Here is a 19,278-nt window from a genome sequence, read left to right as displayed (position 1 = left end):
TCCCGAGCAGTCGTGCCTCACTCCGCGTGCTTAGCTTATCCCCCATCGTATAGCTTCTTCGAAGAAATGGCCGGTCTTGCCCTATATCCTGTAGCCCTCTGCTATATCTCACCGCTTCGCAACCACCCAACACTGTTTCTAGGCCAGTCCAGCCCTAACCTCGCGGGAACGTAATGTAAGACAAGAAAGGACGCCAGGAAGCCGGACCCGGTGGGGCGCCATCACCGGGTTCGCCTCACATGCGCCGTTACGGGTAAGCCACAGGGCCAACCCGAGTCAAATGGGTAGAGACTTGTCCTGTGTCACCTTGCGCCCGAACGGTGTGGTCTGGAAGAGACCTCGAAAAGTTGCTGCAGAAGAGGTTCAAAAGTACTGCGGCCCGTTTACACACCAGCCAGGCGTGCTAGGACGGTAGGCACTGGCGCAGTAGGAATACGATGATGCCGTCTTCCTCAACCCCCTCGCCCGTTGCTGTGCTGCATCATGGAGTATGCTTCCAGCCACTCAGGCTCTTCCCGAGTTCCCACATTCTCCCGCTGGGAGGACAGTTCGGCCGGCTAGAAGGCGCTCGTATATTCACTGTGGACTTCGCCGCCGTGGCCGCGGAATAGCAACCCCTCTCCCTTAAAACGTGGCAGCACAGTGGAAGCGACAACCATGGGATACGGACATGGCACCGAGATACATCTTCATGTCAAGCCAGCCGGGTTGCCTCCTTCACACTGGTGCGACTGCGTTCAACGCGGGAAACCAGTCCCAGTCCCAATGAAGATTGAACAGGAGACCTTGTATGGGGTATACACCAAGTTACGTGTATTCATCCAAGGGGCCGGGTTTTGTGGACTCCCGTATCATCGTTACCTTCTCGGATCGGCGGTGCCACCCCCATCCACCCCTCCTTTTTTTCTCCATCCAGCCTTCCATTTTCCCCGCTGCTTTCGCAATAGAGTGACGTACCCTTGGAACGGCATGACTGGAGTTGGCCAACTTCATTGCCTTCTCGTTGCCTTGGGTGAGAAAGCATTGCTACCCTGGTAAGGTAAACTGCAATTTTTGAATTACCAAGGCCCCCGTTGGAACCATAAACATATGTTACCATGTAAGTAGGCAGCGTATCAAGCAAACCAGTACACTCTTTCTTGTGAAGTACTTCTTCCGTTGAATGCGAGGGCATATTTACAACGTGACGAAAGCCCATGTCCCAGCATGATAAAACACATATATGATTTGTCTACAAAAGTAAGTAGTGCCATCTCTACTTACCTAGCTCCGACTTTCTCGATAGTCTTCTAGAGCATTCTTTCTTTGTAAAATGACCAATCACTGGTTGAATATGACGTTTCGAGCAAATGGATGTAGCTGACGTTGGAAATCCATCGACGCCATTACTTCTGTCACTAGGGCCTACGTTCTCGTTCAGAAATATCCTATCTGCCATCTTTCACAACGCCCATCATCACCAGGCAAAGTAGATATCGAACGCCTTGGGGTGGAGGAAACAAAGGATTCAGAGACCCTCACTTGCTTGAAGACTTCTCCAGGGTAGATATGCTATACAAGCTCTTGGTGGTAAGATGTGGCCTAGACACAGTGAAACATGATACAGGCAGACTAGAGGATGAGCCGAGCAAATTTAGTATAAGTGAGCCACATCTGCAGCCATTGAACTAAGTTATGGTTGTCATTGTCTATATAAAGCAAGTAACAGCCCAGTGTACAAATAGTGATAACTTGCCCCATAGCAAAGCCGCCTTGTGACGCAATCTGCGCCTGGCTCTCGAACGAGATGACACTCATCATAGAGTAAGAAAACTTATCCCACTATACTCCTATGTCTTCTCCCTCGCACAATGCACCAATATCAACCTCGAGCTCCACCTCAACTCCATGCTTCTCATACACCCAGGCGCACACAATTTCTTGAAGCTTGTTGCTGATATCCTCCATTTCATTCTTCCTCATGTGAAACGCCACTTCCTGGATGCCTCTAGAGATGTCAAGATCAAAATCAGATGCATTGGTAACCCCCTGCCGCAAATCTTGTAGATCAAGTGTAAGTGAGTGTGTTTGAGTGTGAGGCTCAGAGAAAAGCTTCTCAAATGGAAGCATCTCAGATCTCATCCTCTTGTGTATCTTGATTCTCGACCTGGACCTAGATGCCAGTCTCTTCTTCAGGTATCTTCGCGGCGACATATCGGGCAGGGTGGTTGTAGCTCTCCGAGAGAGTGATCTTCCGCGTTCTTCCCCTGCATTCTCGACATACCCATCTTCAGTTCTGTAGCGTAGAGCATTCAATCTCTCCAACATATGCCTCTCGTTTGGCTCTGGGCTGGCTTGCTGATACCGATGCTCTGAGTTCCTCGTCCTTTCGACATCATCATTGTAGTTATCTCTTCTGGACTCAACTGAAGGAAAGCAAAAATCCGACGTACCCTCCAGCTCCGGGTGCTGTATCTCTCTTCGTGTGTCAACTGCAAGCTTGCTTTGTCTCAGTCCGTCTGCCCTACGAGGCTCAAATCTCCGAGCGGCCTGGGGAGGCCTCGGGGGTGCCTGTCGTCCGTGACGGTTGTTACCTTGTTCAATGCGGGCAGGTACTCGGAATGGCTTTCGCAATGGACTGGAAGACAAAGGAGGCGTGCCAAGCACACTACTCTCATCAAGATTCGCAAAGGGATACGGCGTCTTGGCACCGATGCGTTGGCGAACACCTGGGCCCCTCTGCGGTGTTATTTCCAGGTCTTCAATTTCATGTCCAGCGAAAGATGAATGGAATGCCTCCTCATCTCTTGGAATTCTTCGCTGTTCTCGGTGTCTTGGAATCCGATGACTAGTCGGTGGGGCGGTAGGGTGTTGTAGTATCGGTGGTTCAAAGGTGTCTGGGTCGTAAATATCCTCCCTAGCTGCTGCAGGTACCCAATGGGGTTGGGATTTCTGCTGACGAGGAAATTCTCGATCTTCGATCTCTCGGCTGATTACTTCATCGGCTTCTTGCATGATATTTGCTATATTGGGGACATGGGCTTGCTGGCGAGAAGTTGTATCGCCTAGATCGCTGTCCCTATGCTCGCCCGTGATTTGGAGGCTAGGTGTATCTTCGCGGCGAGCCGAATGGTGGGCTGCCGCCTTCTTGGCCAAAGTCCATGGGTTTGGTTCCTCCCTTTGTGTCTGCTGATCCATTTGTGACTGGATAAACTCGTTTACATTCGTACTGGGAGGCCCCAGAAGAATCGGCTGCGTTTGACCCTCGGGACTGGCAGTCTCGTCTCTAGCCATGTTCACTTCCCAATCGGTCCGAAGGAGGGTTTGGGTGAGCACTGGCTCCTGAGTATCTCCCTCTTCCTCTCGGCTAATTCGTGCTTGCCCTGGGTTTGAGGGAGGGGACCTGTCTATGACAGTGCCGTACTCGATATCTCTTGAGCTGTGATCCACAGAAGCGGGACAACTCAGATCTTCCACCGCCACAGGTACGCTTTTACGAACGTGTAAATGCTCTCTGTCGAGGGTTACTGGCAGCTGCTGTCCAATTTCAGGGGATTCCAGGCCGGCTAGTACTCTTTCCTGACTCTTTCCGTCGATCGAGACCAATTCTTGCAGGAGGTCATAGTTCTCTTCGTCGTCGTCTGGAAGAAGATCCGGACTTTGATATCTAGCTCGTTCGTGTGCACCTTGGTGACTTCCCGTGACCTTTTCAGCTGTTATATCGGGCTCGGTTGCTCGGTATATCTCCTTGCACATGTCTTGGAATAGGGCCAGCAATTTTGGCTCGTTTGCAAAGATGACCTCGTCTTTGGCCGTGGTCACGTTGGGATCGTAGCTTCCGAGAATACATTCGACATTCAAGCGTATGAAGGGCTTGGAAAGGGGCTTGGAAGAACTGTCAAGAACGACACAGCTGCGCAGGTGTCTCTTGTAAATATCGACAAGTTTCTTCATCGTGCCCCTTGTGGTCGCCATAGGTCTCGAGTCAACGGAAATGAAGTAACCTTTTCCAGACACTTTTAAGGGATCGGCATCAGCTCTCGGGAGAAAAGCCTCGAGCCTCATGATGGACGCTGGTGTGTCTGGTCTTCCCTGTTTCGTTGCTGAGATCGCAGGAGTGGTACCACTAAACGTCTTCTAGACGCATTGCGAAACTAGTTCGGATCCAAAGACTTGGAGAACTGCCTCTCGTACGCCACCGTCTTTTCCTGGAGCATAAGACCACGAGAGCTTGTCATTCTTGATGACCTTCAAGCAGAGCCTAAGGTGAGGTCGAGTGAGTGCGTATACCTGTAGGAGGTCCTTGATCTGTGCGTATGTTTTCTTGCTCTCCTTCAGAACTTGTTGCCTGCGAACCGGAATGTTGGCAAACAAGTCCGAGACGTCGACGGTCGTCCCAACGGAGCCCGCAACCTGCTTCTTATCCGTAATCCCACCGCCTTTGGGGTTTAGTACCAGCAAAACCGCCACTGGATCACGGTTCGTTCTCGTCGTGATGGTAAGCTTCGAGACGGCATTTACGCTTGCCAAGGCATCGCCGCGGAAGCCGAGTGTTTGGCCTCCCTTGCACTGAAGCTCTTCGAAAGTCCGAAGCTTACTGGTGTGGGACCGGCGTCCAAGAGCATCGTAGTCTTCTGAGCTAATGCCATGACCGTTGTCTCTGACCTGGATCTTGTCTATTGCGTTTGCGGAAATTCTGATCTCGATATGGTTTGCATTGGCGTCAATAGCATTGTCTACAAGTTCCTTGACAAGCGACACAGAAGATGGGATGACGACAGAGGAGCCAAGCTGACGAACAGTAGCTTGAGGTAGCTGAGATATTGACATCCTGCACGAACACAGGGATCAAAGGGATCGGCGCAGACGTGTAAGACAAGAGCAGGTGTCCCGATAGCGAGAAGATATTACTAGATGGTGAGGGACAGACAATGTGTACACGACAATGTGAGAAGAACGATAAGGAGAACTGTCAAGATGATGGTGTTACGAAGAGTAGAAGAATCTGGCGGATCTGGACTCAACAGAAAGGCAACAAGAGGAGAATGGACGTACTCAACAGCAAGAACAGCAAGTGTAGGAAGGAGGTGTGTAAGTCGTCCCTTCCCGTCCAAGAACACGACGGCCGCTTTGCCAGCTGGTCCCAGTCGACAGCCTCAATGAGAGCAACCCGCCCGTGCCAAAGCTAAGGTACCGTTTCCTGCAGCCAATTCCCAGGGCGCCGAGCCCCGCAGCTCCCCTTCGCAGGTGCAAGGCACGCAAGCACCTCAAACCGCTCTGCCCCGCATCGCAAGGTCCTCGTTCCTGGAAGCCCGCCCGCCCGCCTTGCTACTGTGTATCCCGTAATACAAACACAAGTCATGCTAAGCGATTCCTAAGCCCAAACCCGCACCTTACGTAGCTCTTCCCAGCTCCCAAGAAGCATTGCTGTCCATCCCACCACTTGCCATCTTCAAATCACCCCGCCAAAAAACTACAGAGCTGCCCGCCCACCTATCGCGACCACGATCACAAACGTCTTGATACCCCTCCTCTTCCCAAATCACCACCACCACCACCACCCATTCAATTCAAAATGTCCGACATCAAGGGACCTACCCCGCAACAGCACGACGGCAGCGCCCTGCGCATCGGTATCGTCCACGCCCGCTGGAACTCGTCCATCATCGAACCCCTCGTCAAGGGCGCCAAGGAGAAGCTCCTCGCCTGCGGCGTAAAGGAGTCCAGCATCGTCGTCCAGTCCGTCCCGGGAGCTTGGGAGCTCCCCATCTCCGTCCAGAGGTGAGTCAACAGCGAAGCAGTCGTACAAGCAAGACTGGCGGGGGCTCGGAACTTCCGCTTTCGCAATCCAAATCCAATCCAGAAGCTACTTGGCTGACAATGACAAACCCCCCAAACCCACAGACTCTACCAAGCCTCCCAGGTCCAATCCGCACAATCCGGCACCGGCACCTCGGCCGGCGACCTCCTCGGCGCCTCCACCACGGACCTGACCTCCCTCCCCACCGAAAACGCCAGCGGCCAGCCCTTTGACGCCATCATCGCCGTCGGCGTCCTCATCAAGGGCGAGACGATGCACTTCGAGTACATTGCCGACGCCGTCTCCCAAGGTCTCATGCGTGTCGGCCTCGACACGGGCGTCCCCGTCATCTTTGGCGTCCTGACCGTCCTCAGCGACGAGCAGGCCCAGGCCCGCGCCGGGCTCACGGCCGGCGGTCACAACCACGGCGAGGACTGGGGCCTGGCCGCCGTCGAGCTCGGCGTCAAGCGCAAGGCGTGGGCTGCGGGCAAGATGGAGTGAAGGGAAAGAGGGAAAGAAGGAGGAATCCCCGTTTGACACAACTGCTGCATCTTTGAATTGAAAGGGATTGGCAAGGGGAAACCCTTTGGGTTTTAGACGTTTGCTGAAAAAAAAAGAGTAAAAGAACCCGAAAAAGGAGAAACAAAAAAGAAACGAAACAAATCATACCAAGGGTCTGTCGTGGATAGAGATCGACCCATTGAAATTTACTTGCCATTTGAAAACACATCAACATCTACTAGTAGTACCTAAGCCAACGATCGAGTGAGCAAACTTTCGGGACTACTGAGTAGGTGCTTACACCAAACACAGCGCAAGGCATGGTCATGGCAATAAAAAAGGGCTCATCTTCAAGATTTTTTTCTCCAACATTAGTTGATTATGGCACTAAGAGCTGTCTATCATGACTTTGTAAACAATAACCAAGTCCTTTCATCTTGCTCTTTCACTCCCACGGCGACGCCCGGCAAACAGATTTCTCCCAGAATGTACACTTGATGAGGGTGCGCCGAAAAATTACCCTACACCAAACCCTAGATCGAAAAGAGAACCCAAACACGCCTTAAATGAGTTGCGTGATGTGTCTGTGTTCCTTTTTGGTAATATGTCCAGTCTTTTTTTTTTTGTCGTGTTCCAATATCCCACCTCTTCTCTCATCCTCCTTTTATCCATGTGGCATCGTCATTTTGTGTACCTTCATGATATGAGTGCTCCAATTTCACTGCCAATGCTCTTCTTCGTCCTCCACAGTCCCCGCTTCTTCTCCTTCTTGGCCTTCATCGCGGCCCAGCCCTCTTCGTCGTCGTCGTCCGAGTTGCTGGTGGATTTGTCAGGCAACTTGTTCTCCTGCTGCTGGACGACCTTGGGAGGCTGGTCCCATCCCATGGCTCCCGACATGACCGACATGCGTCGGCCAGAGTCCAACTGGGGCGCTTGCGTTACGGGTCTGTAACGGCCTGGTAAGCCCACGTTGCTGCGTTCCGAGGGTGCGATCGAGGGAGCATACCCGGCACCTTGGGCGTGAATACTGGGTGCGTACCCACCACCACCCATGCCTCCGTGAATAGATGGAGCAAATCCTCCTCCGGGAGGTTGAATCCATGAAGAGGAGCTTGGCTGCACCATGCTCATGGTTCTCGTTCGGGGGTCGAGTCGAGGGGGCTCCAGCATGGAATCTCCAAAGTAGGACTGGCGCTGGCTGTCGTGGACGGAGGGTGTTCCGACATGGCTCATCGGTCTTTGCATGCCATTCATTCCGTTCATGGCGTTCATGTTCTGACCACCCGGAGTCGCCATCATCTGCATGAACTGCATCTGCATCTGCATAAACTGCTGCATCTGCTGGGTCATTTGAATCTGTGCCTGGTCTCCTGGTGTAAGCATCATCTGGGGCATCTGAGGCATCTGAGGCATTCCGGGCATTCCCTGCATCTGCTGCATTTGTTGCATCTGTTGCATTTGCTGCATTTGCTGCATCTGTTGCATCTGCGGCATGCCTCCCATACCACCCATTCCGCCGTTCATTCCGTTCATGTTGCTGTATACCATGGAGGCCGGAACTCCGTTGCCAGGGCCAACCGGTGCTCCTGTGAAGGGATCGACGTTAGCCTCAACGTTGGGGCTACCTCTGCGCATAGCCCGGGCTCGTTCCTCGCCGGCAATGACACCGACAAGGCCGCCCACGACGGCTGGCTGCTGGGCACCGGGGGCGGGAGAGCCTCCACCAAACGTAAGAGACTCGCGTGGCGGTCCATTGATGAGACCAGCACCCAAGAACGGGTCTTGCGGGAGCTTTCTCGCAAAGGCGGGAAGGTGACCACCGCTTGTTCCTCTCGGCCCTGTTCCCTCGCCCATGCTCGATCCCGGTCTCGCAGGCTGGGGCTGGTTCTGAGCGGATGCACGCAAATCAGGGTTCGAAGCCATGTTCATGAGTCGAGCAGGCGGCTTGTTCTTGTTTGGGAATCCGTGTGCAGCCAAAATGGCAAGCGGCACTTCTTCGTCCTCCTCTCCTTCGGAGCCGTCTGACCTGCCCGTCAGTGGACCCGCGGGGACGGTCAGGTTTCCGAGGTTGGGGGTGCTGAGCGACACCGATAGATTTGGTCGGGTAGCATGTCCGGAAGGGCTGGCCATCGGGTTCTCGCCCGTCACCTTCATCATCTGCTGTCGGTAGACAGCCATGTGGGCCTCCTGCTTCTTCCTTTGCTTGGCTGCCAGCTTCGCCTTTTCAATGTCATCCTCGTCATCATCATACTGATCCTCATCGTCATCGCGGTTGTCGTCGGAGGCCTTGACCGTTTCGCTCGTGTTGTCATCGCGTTCCTTGTCTCGACGGTACTTCTCGAACTCGGCGGGAGTCATGACTTTGTTTCGGGGCGGGCTGTGATTGTTGTTGTTGGAGGTGTAGCGTTGCGTATTCGCGGGTCGCTTCGGCGGTTGTGCTCTGCTGTTATCGAACATATTCTCCTCCTCCTTCTTGCTGTCCGTTGCATCCCACGCTGTCGAGAATGCATCTTCATTTCTGCGGAATCTCCCGGGTGGAGACGGGTTGCTAGGCTGGCCGGAACTGCCAAGAAATCGACTAGCTGCTACCGAATCCTTCAGCAGGTTCGCATCTTCGTCTTCAATGATATCGGATGGCACATTGTTGCGGAAGGCCAGTGGTGAGCCGTGCCGGGGCACTGGGGGTGGTGCAGTGGCCGGGGGAGAGTTGGAACCGGAGTGCAGCAGATTATCATTGGAGTGTTGACTGCTCCACGAATAAGGCGAGGCCTCGACTTTTATGGACTTGTCGATCTTGATGGGCGACGGCTGAGGTTGGTTGACTCGGTTTGTTGTGAGGGAACGGGGTCCCATGTTGGACTTGTCGTTGCCGGGAAGCGTCATTTGGCTAGCTCTTTTGTCGAAACCGGAACCTTTGAACATATTACCAAAATTACTGCCAAAGTCGAGGGCAAAATCCTCCTCGCTGAGCTTGGGAGGCGTGGCGGTTCTGTCGGTGGAATCTGTCAAACCTCTCGGTCTGCGGGTATTATGGTCGTCCTCCAGCGACGCCTGGGGAGGCAAGGGCGGAGGAGGTAGAGGATGATCGTCGACGGGAACTTGATTCTTCTTTTGACCGCCAAAGGAAAAGGTTCTGCCGGCTTTGCTAAGGAACCCACCAGAGCTGTGCTTGGGAGCTGGGACTTCGGTCTGTGATTTTCTAATCGAGGGTTTCCATTCTTCCTGAGCCCCTTGGTGGCCGAGGTCAGCCGAAGACGGTGTGGTTGAGACGTTGCTGTGGCGCGAAGAAGTATCTGTCGAGGTTGTTTTGGTGGTATTAGATGACCCACTTCCCCTTAAGCTGAGTCAGTCGACGTTAGACACAATCCTTGCCATGGCCCTGAAATGAATTGCAGACAGGGGAGGGAAATCGAGACAGCAAGAAAAAAAGACCACTAGCAGGGCAGCAATCCGCCGCTGAGTCCGAGACATGCCGCTGTGGAATGCATGCCAACCCTCTTTTTTCTGCTTGCTTTCCAGGTCTCGCTTTCTTGCTTTCTCAATCCCATCTCCTCCTGCCCTTCAGGGCCAAGAATGTGTTCTGAAATGGAAATGTGATTCAAAGGAAAAGGGACGGATGCACACATACCGGTTGTTCTTCACGTCTGCAAATATGTTGTTGTCCTCGAGAGACAAGTCCGAGTATTGCTTAGGAGGAATTGCCATCGTGGTTGCCTTGAGCAGCCTGTGACCACCATCAAATGACTTTTGTCCTGCTCCAATTCCAACTTCGGTCCTTTCTAAGACACGGAAGGAAGTCGGCCTTTCCTTGGTCGTTGTCTCTACCGGCTCATCATGGAACTCTTCCGAGTTGACGGTCGATCGCCGCCTGCCGAAAGAGACGGAGAATCTAGGCATATGGATGAACCGCTATTCGTATTTCCCGGCGGGACAGAAACGTTGCGCGTTTACACGCCGAGTAGTTCGAGAAGCGGGCTTCGTTAAGGATAAATCTTTGGGGGCTGGCTGGCTGTCCTTCGCCTTGGGCTGGGGCCGCAGCGCAGAGAGAAAAAAAAAAAGGGATACGAGGCGGGTCAGCCGATGTGGGATGACGACAGATAGCTGAGATTCGGGAGGGCTTTGTTTGTGGCTCGCGTCAGTACTCGTGCGGAGTGTGACACCAAAGTGCGGTAAACGAGGCGATACTGCGTAGCGGAAAGAATCCAGAATGTCAGCTGCAACTGCGATCCGTCGTCGGTTGACTTGTGCGCGTGTGTGAGGTATCGCAAAGAGTGTCTCCAGTATGCAACTGAGCTAGGTATGTGTGCCACTCGTGGGGACCGAGGAGACGGGAAGATGGGGAATGAGGGTATTGCGGAAATGGTAGCCGCCAGCAGCCTTAGCGATGGACCTGGGCTCTCAACAACAATGCAATGCTTCTCCCGCTCTCTCGCGCGCCGTGATGTCGCGAATCCGAAGGGGGAGCGCAGCTATGTATAGGCCTGGGCCGGTGGGCTGAGGAATGAGGGAGGACGAAAGGAATGGCTTGATGATGGCTTACCCAAGGGGTCTGTCCAACAAGACAGAATGAGACGGCAGACAGTCGAGAAGGCGACGAGACGAATATTAGTCTATAGAGCGCATGCGAGGACGTGAAACCAGAAGCCGTATGATCTCATTCAAACTTTTTATCCAAACGCAAAGAGATGCAAAAAAAGCTGGACCCGGGCTGTACAAGGCCAGAGACGATGGAGATGATGGACAAGCGGGCGGGCTAGGGGGGGTTCGCCGATGCGATGCGATGGGGAGGATGGAAACTGGGGTATTAGGATATGAAGAACGAATGAATAAACAGGAACAAAAGTCAAGTCGTGGGATGGATGGGCACGACACGAAATGATATGCAACGAATGATGGCAGCAGCAGCAGCAGCGAGGGTCGGCGAAGCAGACAACGAGAGGTTGGAGACTTGGAGCGAACGGTGGGCGGGTGGGAATGTGGAAAGGAGGAGGCGATCCGATCAGTAAGGAATTAGGCAAGGCAAGAGAAAGTGAGTGAGCGAGAGAAGAGCAAAAAAGGTACGGCTAAGTCTAACGCAGGCCAGCCAAGTGAGAGGGTCCCCGTCGACCAAACAGGGGCATGTCAGAAAGAACGTGAGCAGGGCCGGTCCAGGTCTCCAGGTCTCCAGGAGAGAAAATATGAAAGGTCGATGCTCTCCTCTGCGCTCTGCTCTGCTCTGCTCTGCTTTGCTTTGCTCCTTCTCCTCACTTCTGCATCCCATGTCCCGCGTCCCGCGTCCTGCGTTCCTGGTGGGCCATTTTCCCAGTTCGAGTTCCTGCTGATGGTCTGCTGCTCTGGGACTCTGGGCTTTGTGAGTCTGGTCTGCTTTCTCTCGCATCGACGCACTTCCCTGGTTCCAACACCCAGTCGCAGGGCCTATTTTTATTAGGAGAGTGGAGAGACCAAGCAATAGTTGCTGGGAAGAGTGGGCTTGAGGCAGCGCTTCACGCAAAATGTCGAGCCAGCCCACCACCGTTCCTTTCACTTGTGACTTCACAGCCTGGTCGGCCCGCTGCCAGCATACCTGCACAGCTGCCTTGCCTCTTTGCTCTGCAGTTTTTCTCTGGTTCGCCCTGCTAGAATTCTCTGGCCCCAGGGGTTCAGGGTCAGGGATCCAGGGGAAGGGGGTGTGTGCGGAGAAAAGACGAGAAGGGGGAATGGCATTGGGGATTTGAGGGTTTCGGGCTGCATGGAATTGGATGGGCAGCTTGGGATGACGATGGGATGGCCCGGAGATCGCTCTAGGTACTGCCATGTCTGAGGAACGCATTGCGGTCGTTTGTTCGTCGTGCGTCGTCCTGCTGAACACTGGTCTAAGCCCGCGTGCTGCGAACGGAGTAAACCCTACCCAAAAGACCGGATGGTAAAACGGGAGATGAGAGACGCCTTCGTTTCCGCCGATGCCATTTTCTTGGATCCTCCAGCAATTGATGGCTTGCTCTCTCGTTCTTGGTTCAAGTGTACGACATGGTCCACGGCCCCGGGGGATTTCGCTATTGTCACTCTTGGTCCTGGATTGAACCCTTTGAAGGAATCGCCCATTGGGATTAGTGTCGTTGGGTGGCGTCCATCGTCCATTTCCCCCTGGCCGCACACCCTCTTTGGCGGTAATCATACTCGGGGCGGCTTGTTTCTTTCTTCATGCGGAGTAGCGTAGCGGTATGAGCTACTCGAATGTCGCACTGCGTCGTCCGTCTTCAAGGTTCTCGTTACCGATGCGGTACCCCATCCTCTCAGGCTTCAGCTGCACCCGCCATCCAATTGTTGCACCATGGCACTCAGCCCAGCCTCTCGCTGAGGTGTCCTGCATATTTTCGTCGCCCGGGGCTGCGAGTTCTCGACATCGGCTGAAATGTTGGAAGCTCTGAAGTAAACGCCACCCAGACTTTGGCCTGCCATGCAAGATATGCTGAAAAAACGAGGACAGAACGTGCTTCTGCAGGCGATCGGCCGAATTTGACTTTGGAAAGAGAGCCATCCGGATGAACAGACGAGCGCGGATAAGCAGGAGGCTTTGGGTAGGGCATACGAACTAATTAGTTGGTGCACTGAGAAAGCTGGGTCCTCCTTTGTAGACTGTCGGCAGCCTCGGTAGCGATTCGAGGTCTTAAAATTAAACTCGGAGCCGCCGCCGTCGAATTTTGGAGACGACTGCAGGTCGAGATTCCTTGGCTAGTGAGCTAATGGACACAAGTTACAACGGCGACCAGCAACGACAACGTTTCCCTGGCTCATGCCATGTCTCATACTTCCTTTTCCGTCGGCAGTATGGGGCTTCGAGAAGTGGCTGCAGAGTGTGTAGACGGATGGCTGGTTGCGTGTCTAGGACTCGAGGTTCAGACATCTGATGACTTTTGGTCAGCGGAAGCCGGATGACTGCCACTCCCGAGTATTGCTGATGATGAAATGTTTCGAGAGTAACCGTCTCATCTCAACTTTGCGTTATCCCGAAGCAAAGCTTGGTCCTTGATTCGGTCAACCTGACAGATCCACGCCAATATGAGCTTACCAAGAACAGAGGAGACGTGGTCTGTAACGAACCCGCCGTAAATTTGTCCGAGACCGATCCAAGTCCGGGAGACAAAGCAACGATGGATGTTCGAATTGACAGTCACTCGCATTCTATCCAGGAGTGTGTGATCAAAACGAATGGACCTGATCAGACCCAAGCTCGGTCGCTCCCATGGTGGCATGGCATGTCGTCTGGGACGTTGGACAGATAGTATTTCCAGTCACCCCGGCTTAGAGAAGACACAAAGGACGGCTCCCTGTAGGCCGTGGCCGGGATCGTGTCGGGTTCACGGCGGGTGGTTGGCAGGGCAGAGCAGATGTCTGTCCCGTGCATGTACGAATACGTACTCTGTACGTACGACATCTGACTTCCTTTATTCCTGAAGGCTCCAGAGCGTCGTCCAAGAATGCCCAGACCGAAAAGCACGTCGTCCGGCAGATAGGCGATGGAGACGAGACGAGACTCGGACGAGGCATTCGTAGACTTGCTTGATTCTTCTCGATGTCTTGTGCACAGCGTCTGTCCAAGATGCGTTCGACTCTCCCTCTCTCTCTCTGGTTGCAAGGAAGAAAACAGGAGACAACCTTTTGACGCAGGTGTGGATATGGGACGCCGTTCCATCGGCAGCCACATGTTGCGTCTTCAAGACTAAGACGAGTTGTGAGAAGATGCTGGCAGTCTGGCAGAGCCTGTGGGAGGCGAATCGTATGCCGATTCGCTGAATTGAAGCTTTGAGGGTGCCAATTGCGATGTGGGAGGGGGCGTGAATGGAGGCGAGGGGCAAGAGCCTGGAAGGGGAAGTTGACCGGTGTGGAAGGCAGGCTGGAGGCTCCCGAGGAGAGGGTGAACCTGGAAGCTGGCATCTGACGAAAGTACCTATGTATGTACCTTACTTAGGCAACGTTGGTATGGCGAGCATGGGCTGCCGCTGCAAGGTACCTTGCTTGGACCTCCGTTGCTCTTCCGTAGGTATGCCCCGGCTGCTTATAGGACAATTCCATCCCGCAATCACGCAAAACAGAATTGACCAGGACAAGAGCAAAGCGGGATCATTGGGAGAAGCCTTCCCGAATCTTTATTTCAACTCATATCGCCGCTGTCAGTACGGATACCTATGTCGCCATCTACCGGTACTTTTGTTCCGATCACGACTTTGGCCCATAATTCTCAAGGACGAATACTTGAAAAGAGCCGCCGGACAGGATATACCTGGTGCTCCGGCCTTGATAATACCTTGGCATAAGAGATTAAACACGAATGAGAGGAAGAATGCAAGAACATGGCCGAGATGGGGCGTTAGCGTGACGCTACTCTCGTAGCCAGAGAAGGTCTCCCCAAACACTGAAGACAGACTGTCCTGGAAGCTTGAATAGTGGTTCTTTCAGGCACCAAGATTCTGTCACTTTGTCTGTACTTTACTACTGCTGCCACCTGTGGCTGATATCTGGCGAAGACGCGTGTGAAAAGGTGTCTTTCGTGTTGAGGGGGTACTTTATCCGTACCGTTGATGGTTTTGCAACCATGCCATGGCTACCTGCCTTGAGTTGGGTAAGGTGCCTTCTCTGATTGATATCCGCAATTCATCAACTGAAGTGGCGTGCTTTCTGAAGAAGCAGGAAGGGACGACACACGGAAAATGTGAGAAGGGACGAAGGGACGTCCCGTCGGCCTGTCCCTTACCAAGTTCGTGTCCCTCTTTCCCCTCCACTTCCCGAATAAGGTACACACTCGGAAGGCCTGACAGTGACGCGGTTTCTCTGGCTGAGTAAAGATTTATGGCACTCTGCCTCGAGAGTCGAGACTGAAAGAGTCAAATGGAACTTGGAAGGCCGCTGATGAGGGTCTTCAACTTGGAACGGGCCAACTCACACCTCTCCACCTACCTGCAGGATTGCGGACTTGTTGTGAACGCCAATCACTTTTCCACATTTTCCGCACACGTACCCAGTTGCCTCGTATCGACAACTCGTAGCTCCAACCCATTTGTTGGACTCTCTACCCGTACCAGATGAAAAAAAAAAAAAAAAAAAAAACTGCAAGCTGGCAGCTAAAAGAGATTTACGCCGTCTCTTAAGGATAGTCTTCCATCAAATATAGTATACTAGCATGACTAGGAAGCTGCGCTGTCTCCATAAAATTTCAAAATTCCATCTTGAAATCCTGCCAGGATGATTTTGGTCCATGGGAGAACCCGCAGAATGATGCAAGTAACAAGCAAAGCCACCCCCCCCCCCCCCCCGACAATGGCCTTATCGAAGTTGATGTACTAGTAGGAAATAAAAGTACCTTTTTGGCGCAGCCTGCCACGGACAGATACATTTGACGGTTCTACCTACCTTTGCCTACGTCGACGACGTCTTGCATTTCCCACTCTCAAGTATCCATCCGTACGCGCATGGCCGTCGAGGCAGTAGGACAACCATCGCGTCCGTTCCCGCTCTGCAACTGTCCGTCGCGCTCTGGCCTGTAGGCCGCCGCCCAGGCCGGAGTAGCCTAATTGCAACTTAGCCAATCCCGTCCGTCAATAATTCAATCTCAATAAGGCACGGCCGATATTCGATCGAGACAGGTCGACCCAATCCGAGCCGATGACAGCGAACTAGCTGGTCATTGCCCCGATCCGATTCCATGAGCTTTCAATAATGCGGCACCACGATGCAAGAAAAAGGGAGAACACTCCAAACAAAATGGATTACACTCACATTGGCACACCCTCGTCAATAGTCGGCGGATTAAAGCCCCGTCACTTGCGGCGCATCCTGCGTTGCTACCAATACATGCCAGGGCGAAGCTCAAAGGGGGAATGTTCATGTCGCCTTGGACACCCGTGTTGGTTTGGTCCGTCTTGGTCTCGTCGACTGCCTTGCCGCCCCAGAGTTGACCCCTGTTTAGGAAGGTTTATTCCCCTGCGGAAATGGACGGTCAAACGGCGTTTTGCTGCTCTCCGCCGTTGAGGGGCCGGGCCTCTAGGGTACTTTCGCGTCCGAGTATGGCGCATGCGGGCGCTTCTGGTTGGCAGGGGTCGGAGATCACAGATCTGACGATGGCCGCTCGTGGGCGCATGAGCAAGCCGCAACGCATTTTTATTGACTTGGGCTCATGCCTCATATGGGATTTCGGTTGACGGATACCTAGGTCATTCACCATGGTTAGACTAAAAGTCCGTCGGTTAGAGGCAGGTCACAACAAGCTCATATAGTCAGGCTAGGGAGAATTAGCGAGCCAAGGCCATTTCGAGGCGGCAACCTGTGCTGTCAATCTCTCGCGTTAGACGTCGTGTCTGATGGGGACACCACAGATGCAATCACTTCTATCTCCTGCCGTTAAGACCGGCCATGCCCGTTGGCGGAGAATTTCTCGTCATCAAATGGAGCGGTGAGGACAGAACGTGGTATTTTCTCAATACACGTAACACTTCTTATCACGAAATGGGTACCATCACGAGATACGAGCTCTTGGGCCCCGTCTCACTATTGCTTGTTGCCCAAGTAATACTATGTGAGTGGAAACATTGAAATCCTACCGAGCAATCCACCAGCCAGAGCTCTTGGGCGCAGTCTCGGGCTATATTCGACTACTAAGCTCTGTGCTTGGCTTAAGCTTAGCCCGATATTGGAATTTCTTGTTTCTTTTCATATTCTGGTCACATTGTTCCTTTCAGCCATGGCTATACTCATAAAGCCTCCTACCGTCTGTTCAAAACATCAAATTGCCCCTAACTTGGACGATGGCCCAAGTCTTGAAGGATGCTACCCAGCTCAGTAGCTCTCATTTTCTACAATGCCTCACTTGCAACTCATAGTCGACATCGAATCTCAGTGTACGCCAATGTTCTTGACATTTTCTCGATGAGTTGAGTGAACCTGCAGTGCTCATATGCAAACCCGAGTAAGTTAAAACTCAGGCAAGAACGACCGGTAGCACCGAACGTTCAGACTCCCGGGCCGTCTTCAAACCACACTTTGGTTGGTTCCCGCCGCAAGTGACTGCCCGGCCAATGACAAGCTACCCCGCCCTTCCTCTGATGCGCTCACAGAATTTTTTTAAACTTCTGGCGCAAGGCACAACCCCAAGACATTGAAGTGAATACTTTGTGTAACGAGACACCAGAATCCACCCATGACAAACATCTGAATCCCAAGGAAACATCCACAAGATTCAAGAGGCCGGGAAAAGCGTCACCCCTTAGGCTCTGTGAAATTAGCTTCAAAATTGCTGCCTTTTTGTTTCACCCACACTTGGACAGCCAAATTGGTCACAGAAACAGCGAGACCCGTCTCAACCAGAATATCTCGAGAGTTACCCCTCCAAGGGAAGAGGACTCGAAGTCACTTTTTCCCACCCCTCGTCAGGTCAACTCACTCAAACCCAGTATCTCACACTCACATTCACCAACATCACACATCTTACCATGTCGTCATCATCCACCACCGAAAACTGCCGTCTCGTAGTCCTCTGCTCCGGCTCCGGCACGAACCTGCAAGCCGTCATCAACGCGGTCGCCGACGGCACCGTACCGCAAAGCAAGATTGAAAAGGTCATTGTGAACCGCAAGACCGCCTACGCCGTCCAGCGCGCGGAGAAGGCGGGCATCCCGACGCGGTACTTCAACCTCGTCTCGGGCGGCTTCACGGCCAAGGGCGAAAAGGACGAGGCCAAGCTGTGCGAGGGCCGCGGCCGGTACGACGCGGCGCTGGCCGAGCTCGTGCTGCAGGACAAGCCGGACCTCGTCGTCCTCGCCGGGTGGATGCACGTGTTCAGCGCGCCGTTTTTGCGGCCGTTGGAGGCTGCTGGCGTTCCGGTTATTAATCTTCATCCGGCGCTGCCTGGTAGGTCTTTCCGAACTTCCTGTGATACTCTAGAAGCAGAGAGGGGAAAAGGGGGAAATTTGTGATGTATGCAAGATTATGTGACTAACACTGCTCGCCAGGCCGTTATGATGGTGCCAACGCGATTGGCAGGGCATACGAAGACTTCCAGGCCGGCAAGCTTGAGAACAACCGGACCGGAGCAATGATTCACTATGTCATTGAGACGGTGGACCGTGGAGAGCCTGTTCGTCTACTCCCTGAGGTGTTCCCCCTTCCCCAGTTGCACGTTATGCTGACGAACGACCGTGATAGATCCTCATTGAGGAGGTCGAGATTCGCTCGGGTGACAGTCTGGCAGATGTGGAAGAGCGTATGCACAGTGTCGAACACGGTCTCATTGTCAAGGCCACCGCAAAGGTCGTGCAGGAGATTTTGGAAAAGAAGAAGCAGTAAATCGAGACGTTGGTAGTATAGGGGCAAACACGTCGGGGAGCTTTCGTGACACAAGACTTCAACGTCGTCACACGTCATCAGTCAGACTCACCGCTAGGCGTTGTATGAGCCTGGGGTCAGCTTCTGGGCTCAGTCCCTTTGGTCTTTTCGAGATGCAGCGTCTACTTATGTGGCCAGTTGTGTAGGCTTCTTGCAACATTCAGAGTCAAAGGCCTGGCGGGTATTTACGGCCCTCAAAGAGCCATCGGGTCACGAACAGGTACAGTTGCCCATCTACCATGGCAAAGAGCCGAGCAAGCCATGTTTGCATTGAAAGGGAGTTTGTCAACCAAACAGATGGCCCATGAAGGCAAGTTTTCAAGGAAACATGGCCCAGAGAGGTTATCCATGGTAGGAACTGGATCAGGAACACATCCTGCGGCTCTTCTCTACTCGGCTCGATTTTCAAAAAGAGGGCACTCAATGAAAGAACTCTCTGAGCCAATGGACCACATATTTCGAGCTGCGACCGCCAAGCGACATTGTCCCTAGTCATGATCTATGGTGGTCTTTTGTCGGTTGTTGTTGATCTGAAGCCAATAAGAAGACCTGAGGGAGAAGGAGAAGAAGCACCGGAGAGAGGCTCTCGCCAAAGAAAGTGAATCAGTTCAAAAGGAAAGAAGACGTGAATAACATCGTCCATT

General features: G+C 53.1%; 5 protein-coding genes across 5 annotated transcripts; 2 read left to right on the top strand and 3 right to left on the bottom strand.

Annotated features, from left to right (window-relative positions):
- Window positions 1-2,489: 2,489 nt before the first annotated feature.
- On the bottom strand, window positions 2,490-4,044 carry HER10_EVM0005667 (DNA mismatch repair protein mutL; the record flags this gene model as incomplete). The annotated part of the gene is made up of 3 exons (XM_035475273.1): window positions 2,490-2,617; window positions 2,709-3,506; window positions 3,666-4,044. The coding sequence occupies 3 exons, from the start codon at window positions 4,042-4,044 to the stop codon at window positions 2,490-2,492; spliced, it is 1,305 nt and encodes a 434-aa protein (XP_035330681.1).
- Window positions 4,045-4,116: 72 nt separating this feature from the next.
- Window positions 4,117-4,809, bottom strand: HER10_EVM0000593 (DNA mismatch repair protein mutL; the record flags this gene model as incomplete). Its single annotated transcript, XM_035470367.1, has 1 exon — window positions 4,117-4,809. One exon carries the CDS (start codon window positions 4,807-4,809, stop codon window positions 4,117-4,119), a length of 693 nt encoding a protein of 230 aa, XP_035330365.1.
- Window positions 4,810-5,554: 745 nt separating this feature from the next.
- HER10_EVM0009103 (6,7-dimethyl-8-ribityllumazine synthase) lies at window positions 5,555-6,280 on the top strand (the record flags this gene model as incomplete). Its single annotated transcript, XM_035478602.1, has 2 exons — window positions 5,555-5,760; window positions 5,884-6,280. 2 exons carry the CDS (start codon window positions 5,555-5,557, stop codon window positions 6,278-6,280), a joined length of 603 nt encoding a protein of 200 aa, XP_035330881.1.
- A 696-nt stretch (window positions 6,281-6,976) lies between these two features.
- On the bottom strand, window positions 6,977-10,177 carry HER10_EVM0013130 (uncharacterized protein; the record flags this gene model as incomplete). Its single annotated transcript, XM_035482497.1, has 2 exons — window positions 6,977-9,614; window positions 9,909-10,177. 2 exons carry the CDS (start codon window positions 10,175-10,177, stop codon window positions 6,977-6,979), a joined length of 2,907 nt encoding a protein of 968 aa, XP_035331092.1.
- Window positions 10,178-17,118: 6,941 nt separating this feature from the next.
- HER10_EVM0005223 (phosphoribosylglycinamide formyltransferase) lies at window positions 17,119-19,188 on the top strand. Its single transcript, XM_035474845.1, has 3 exons — window positions 17,119-18,160; window positions 18,262-18,386; window positions 18,455-19,188. The coding sequence occupies exons 1-3, from the start codon at window positions 17,743-17,745 to the stop codon at window positions 18,593-18,595; spliced, it is 684 nt and encodes a 227-aa protein (XP_035330651.1). The 5' UTR covers window positions 17,119-17,742; the 3' UTR covers window positions 18,596-19,188.
- Window positions 19,189-19,278: the final 90 nt, after the last annotated feature.

The sequence above is a fragment of the Colletotrichum scovillei genome (assembly GCF_011075155.1).
Source record: "Colletotrichum scovillei strain TJNH1 chromosome Unknown Contig00008, whole genome shotgun sequence".
NCBI classification, from domain to species: Eukaryota; Fungi; Ascomycota; class Sordariomycetes; order Glomerellales; family Glomerellaceae; genus Colletotrichum; species Colletotrichum scovillei.
The sequence above is the reverse complement of the archived record's forward strand: the minus strand, read 5'-3'. Positions and strand labels throughout refer to the sequence as shown.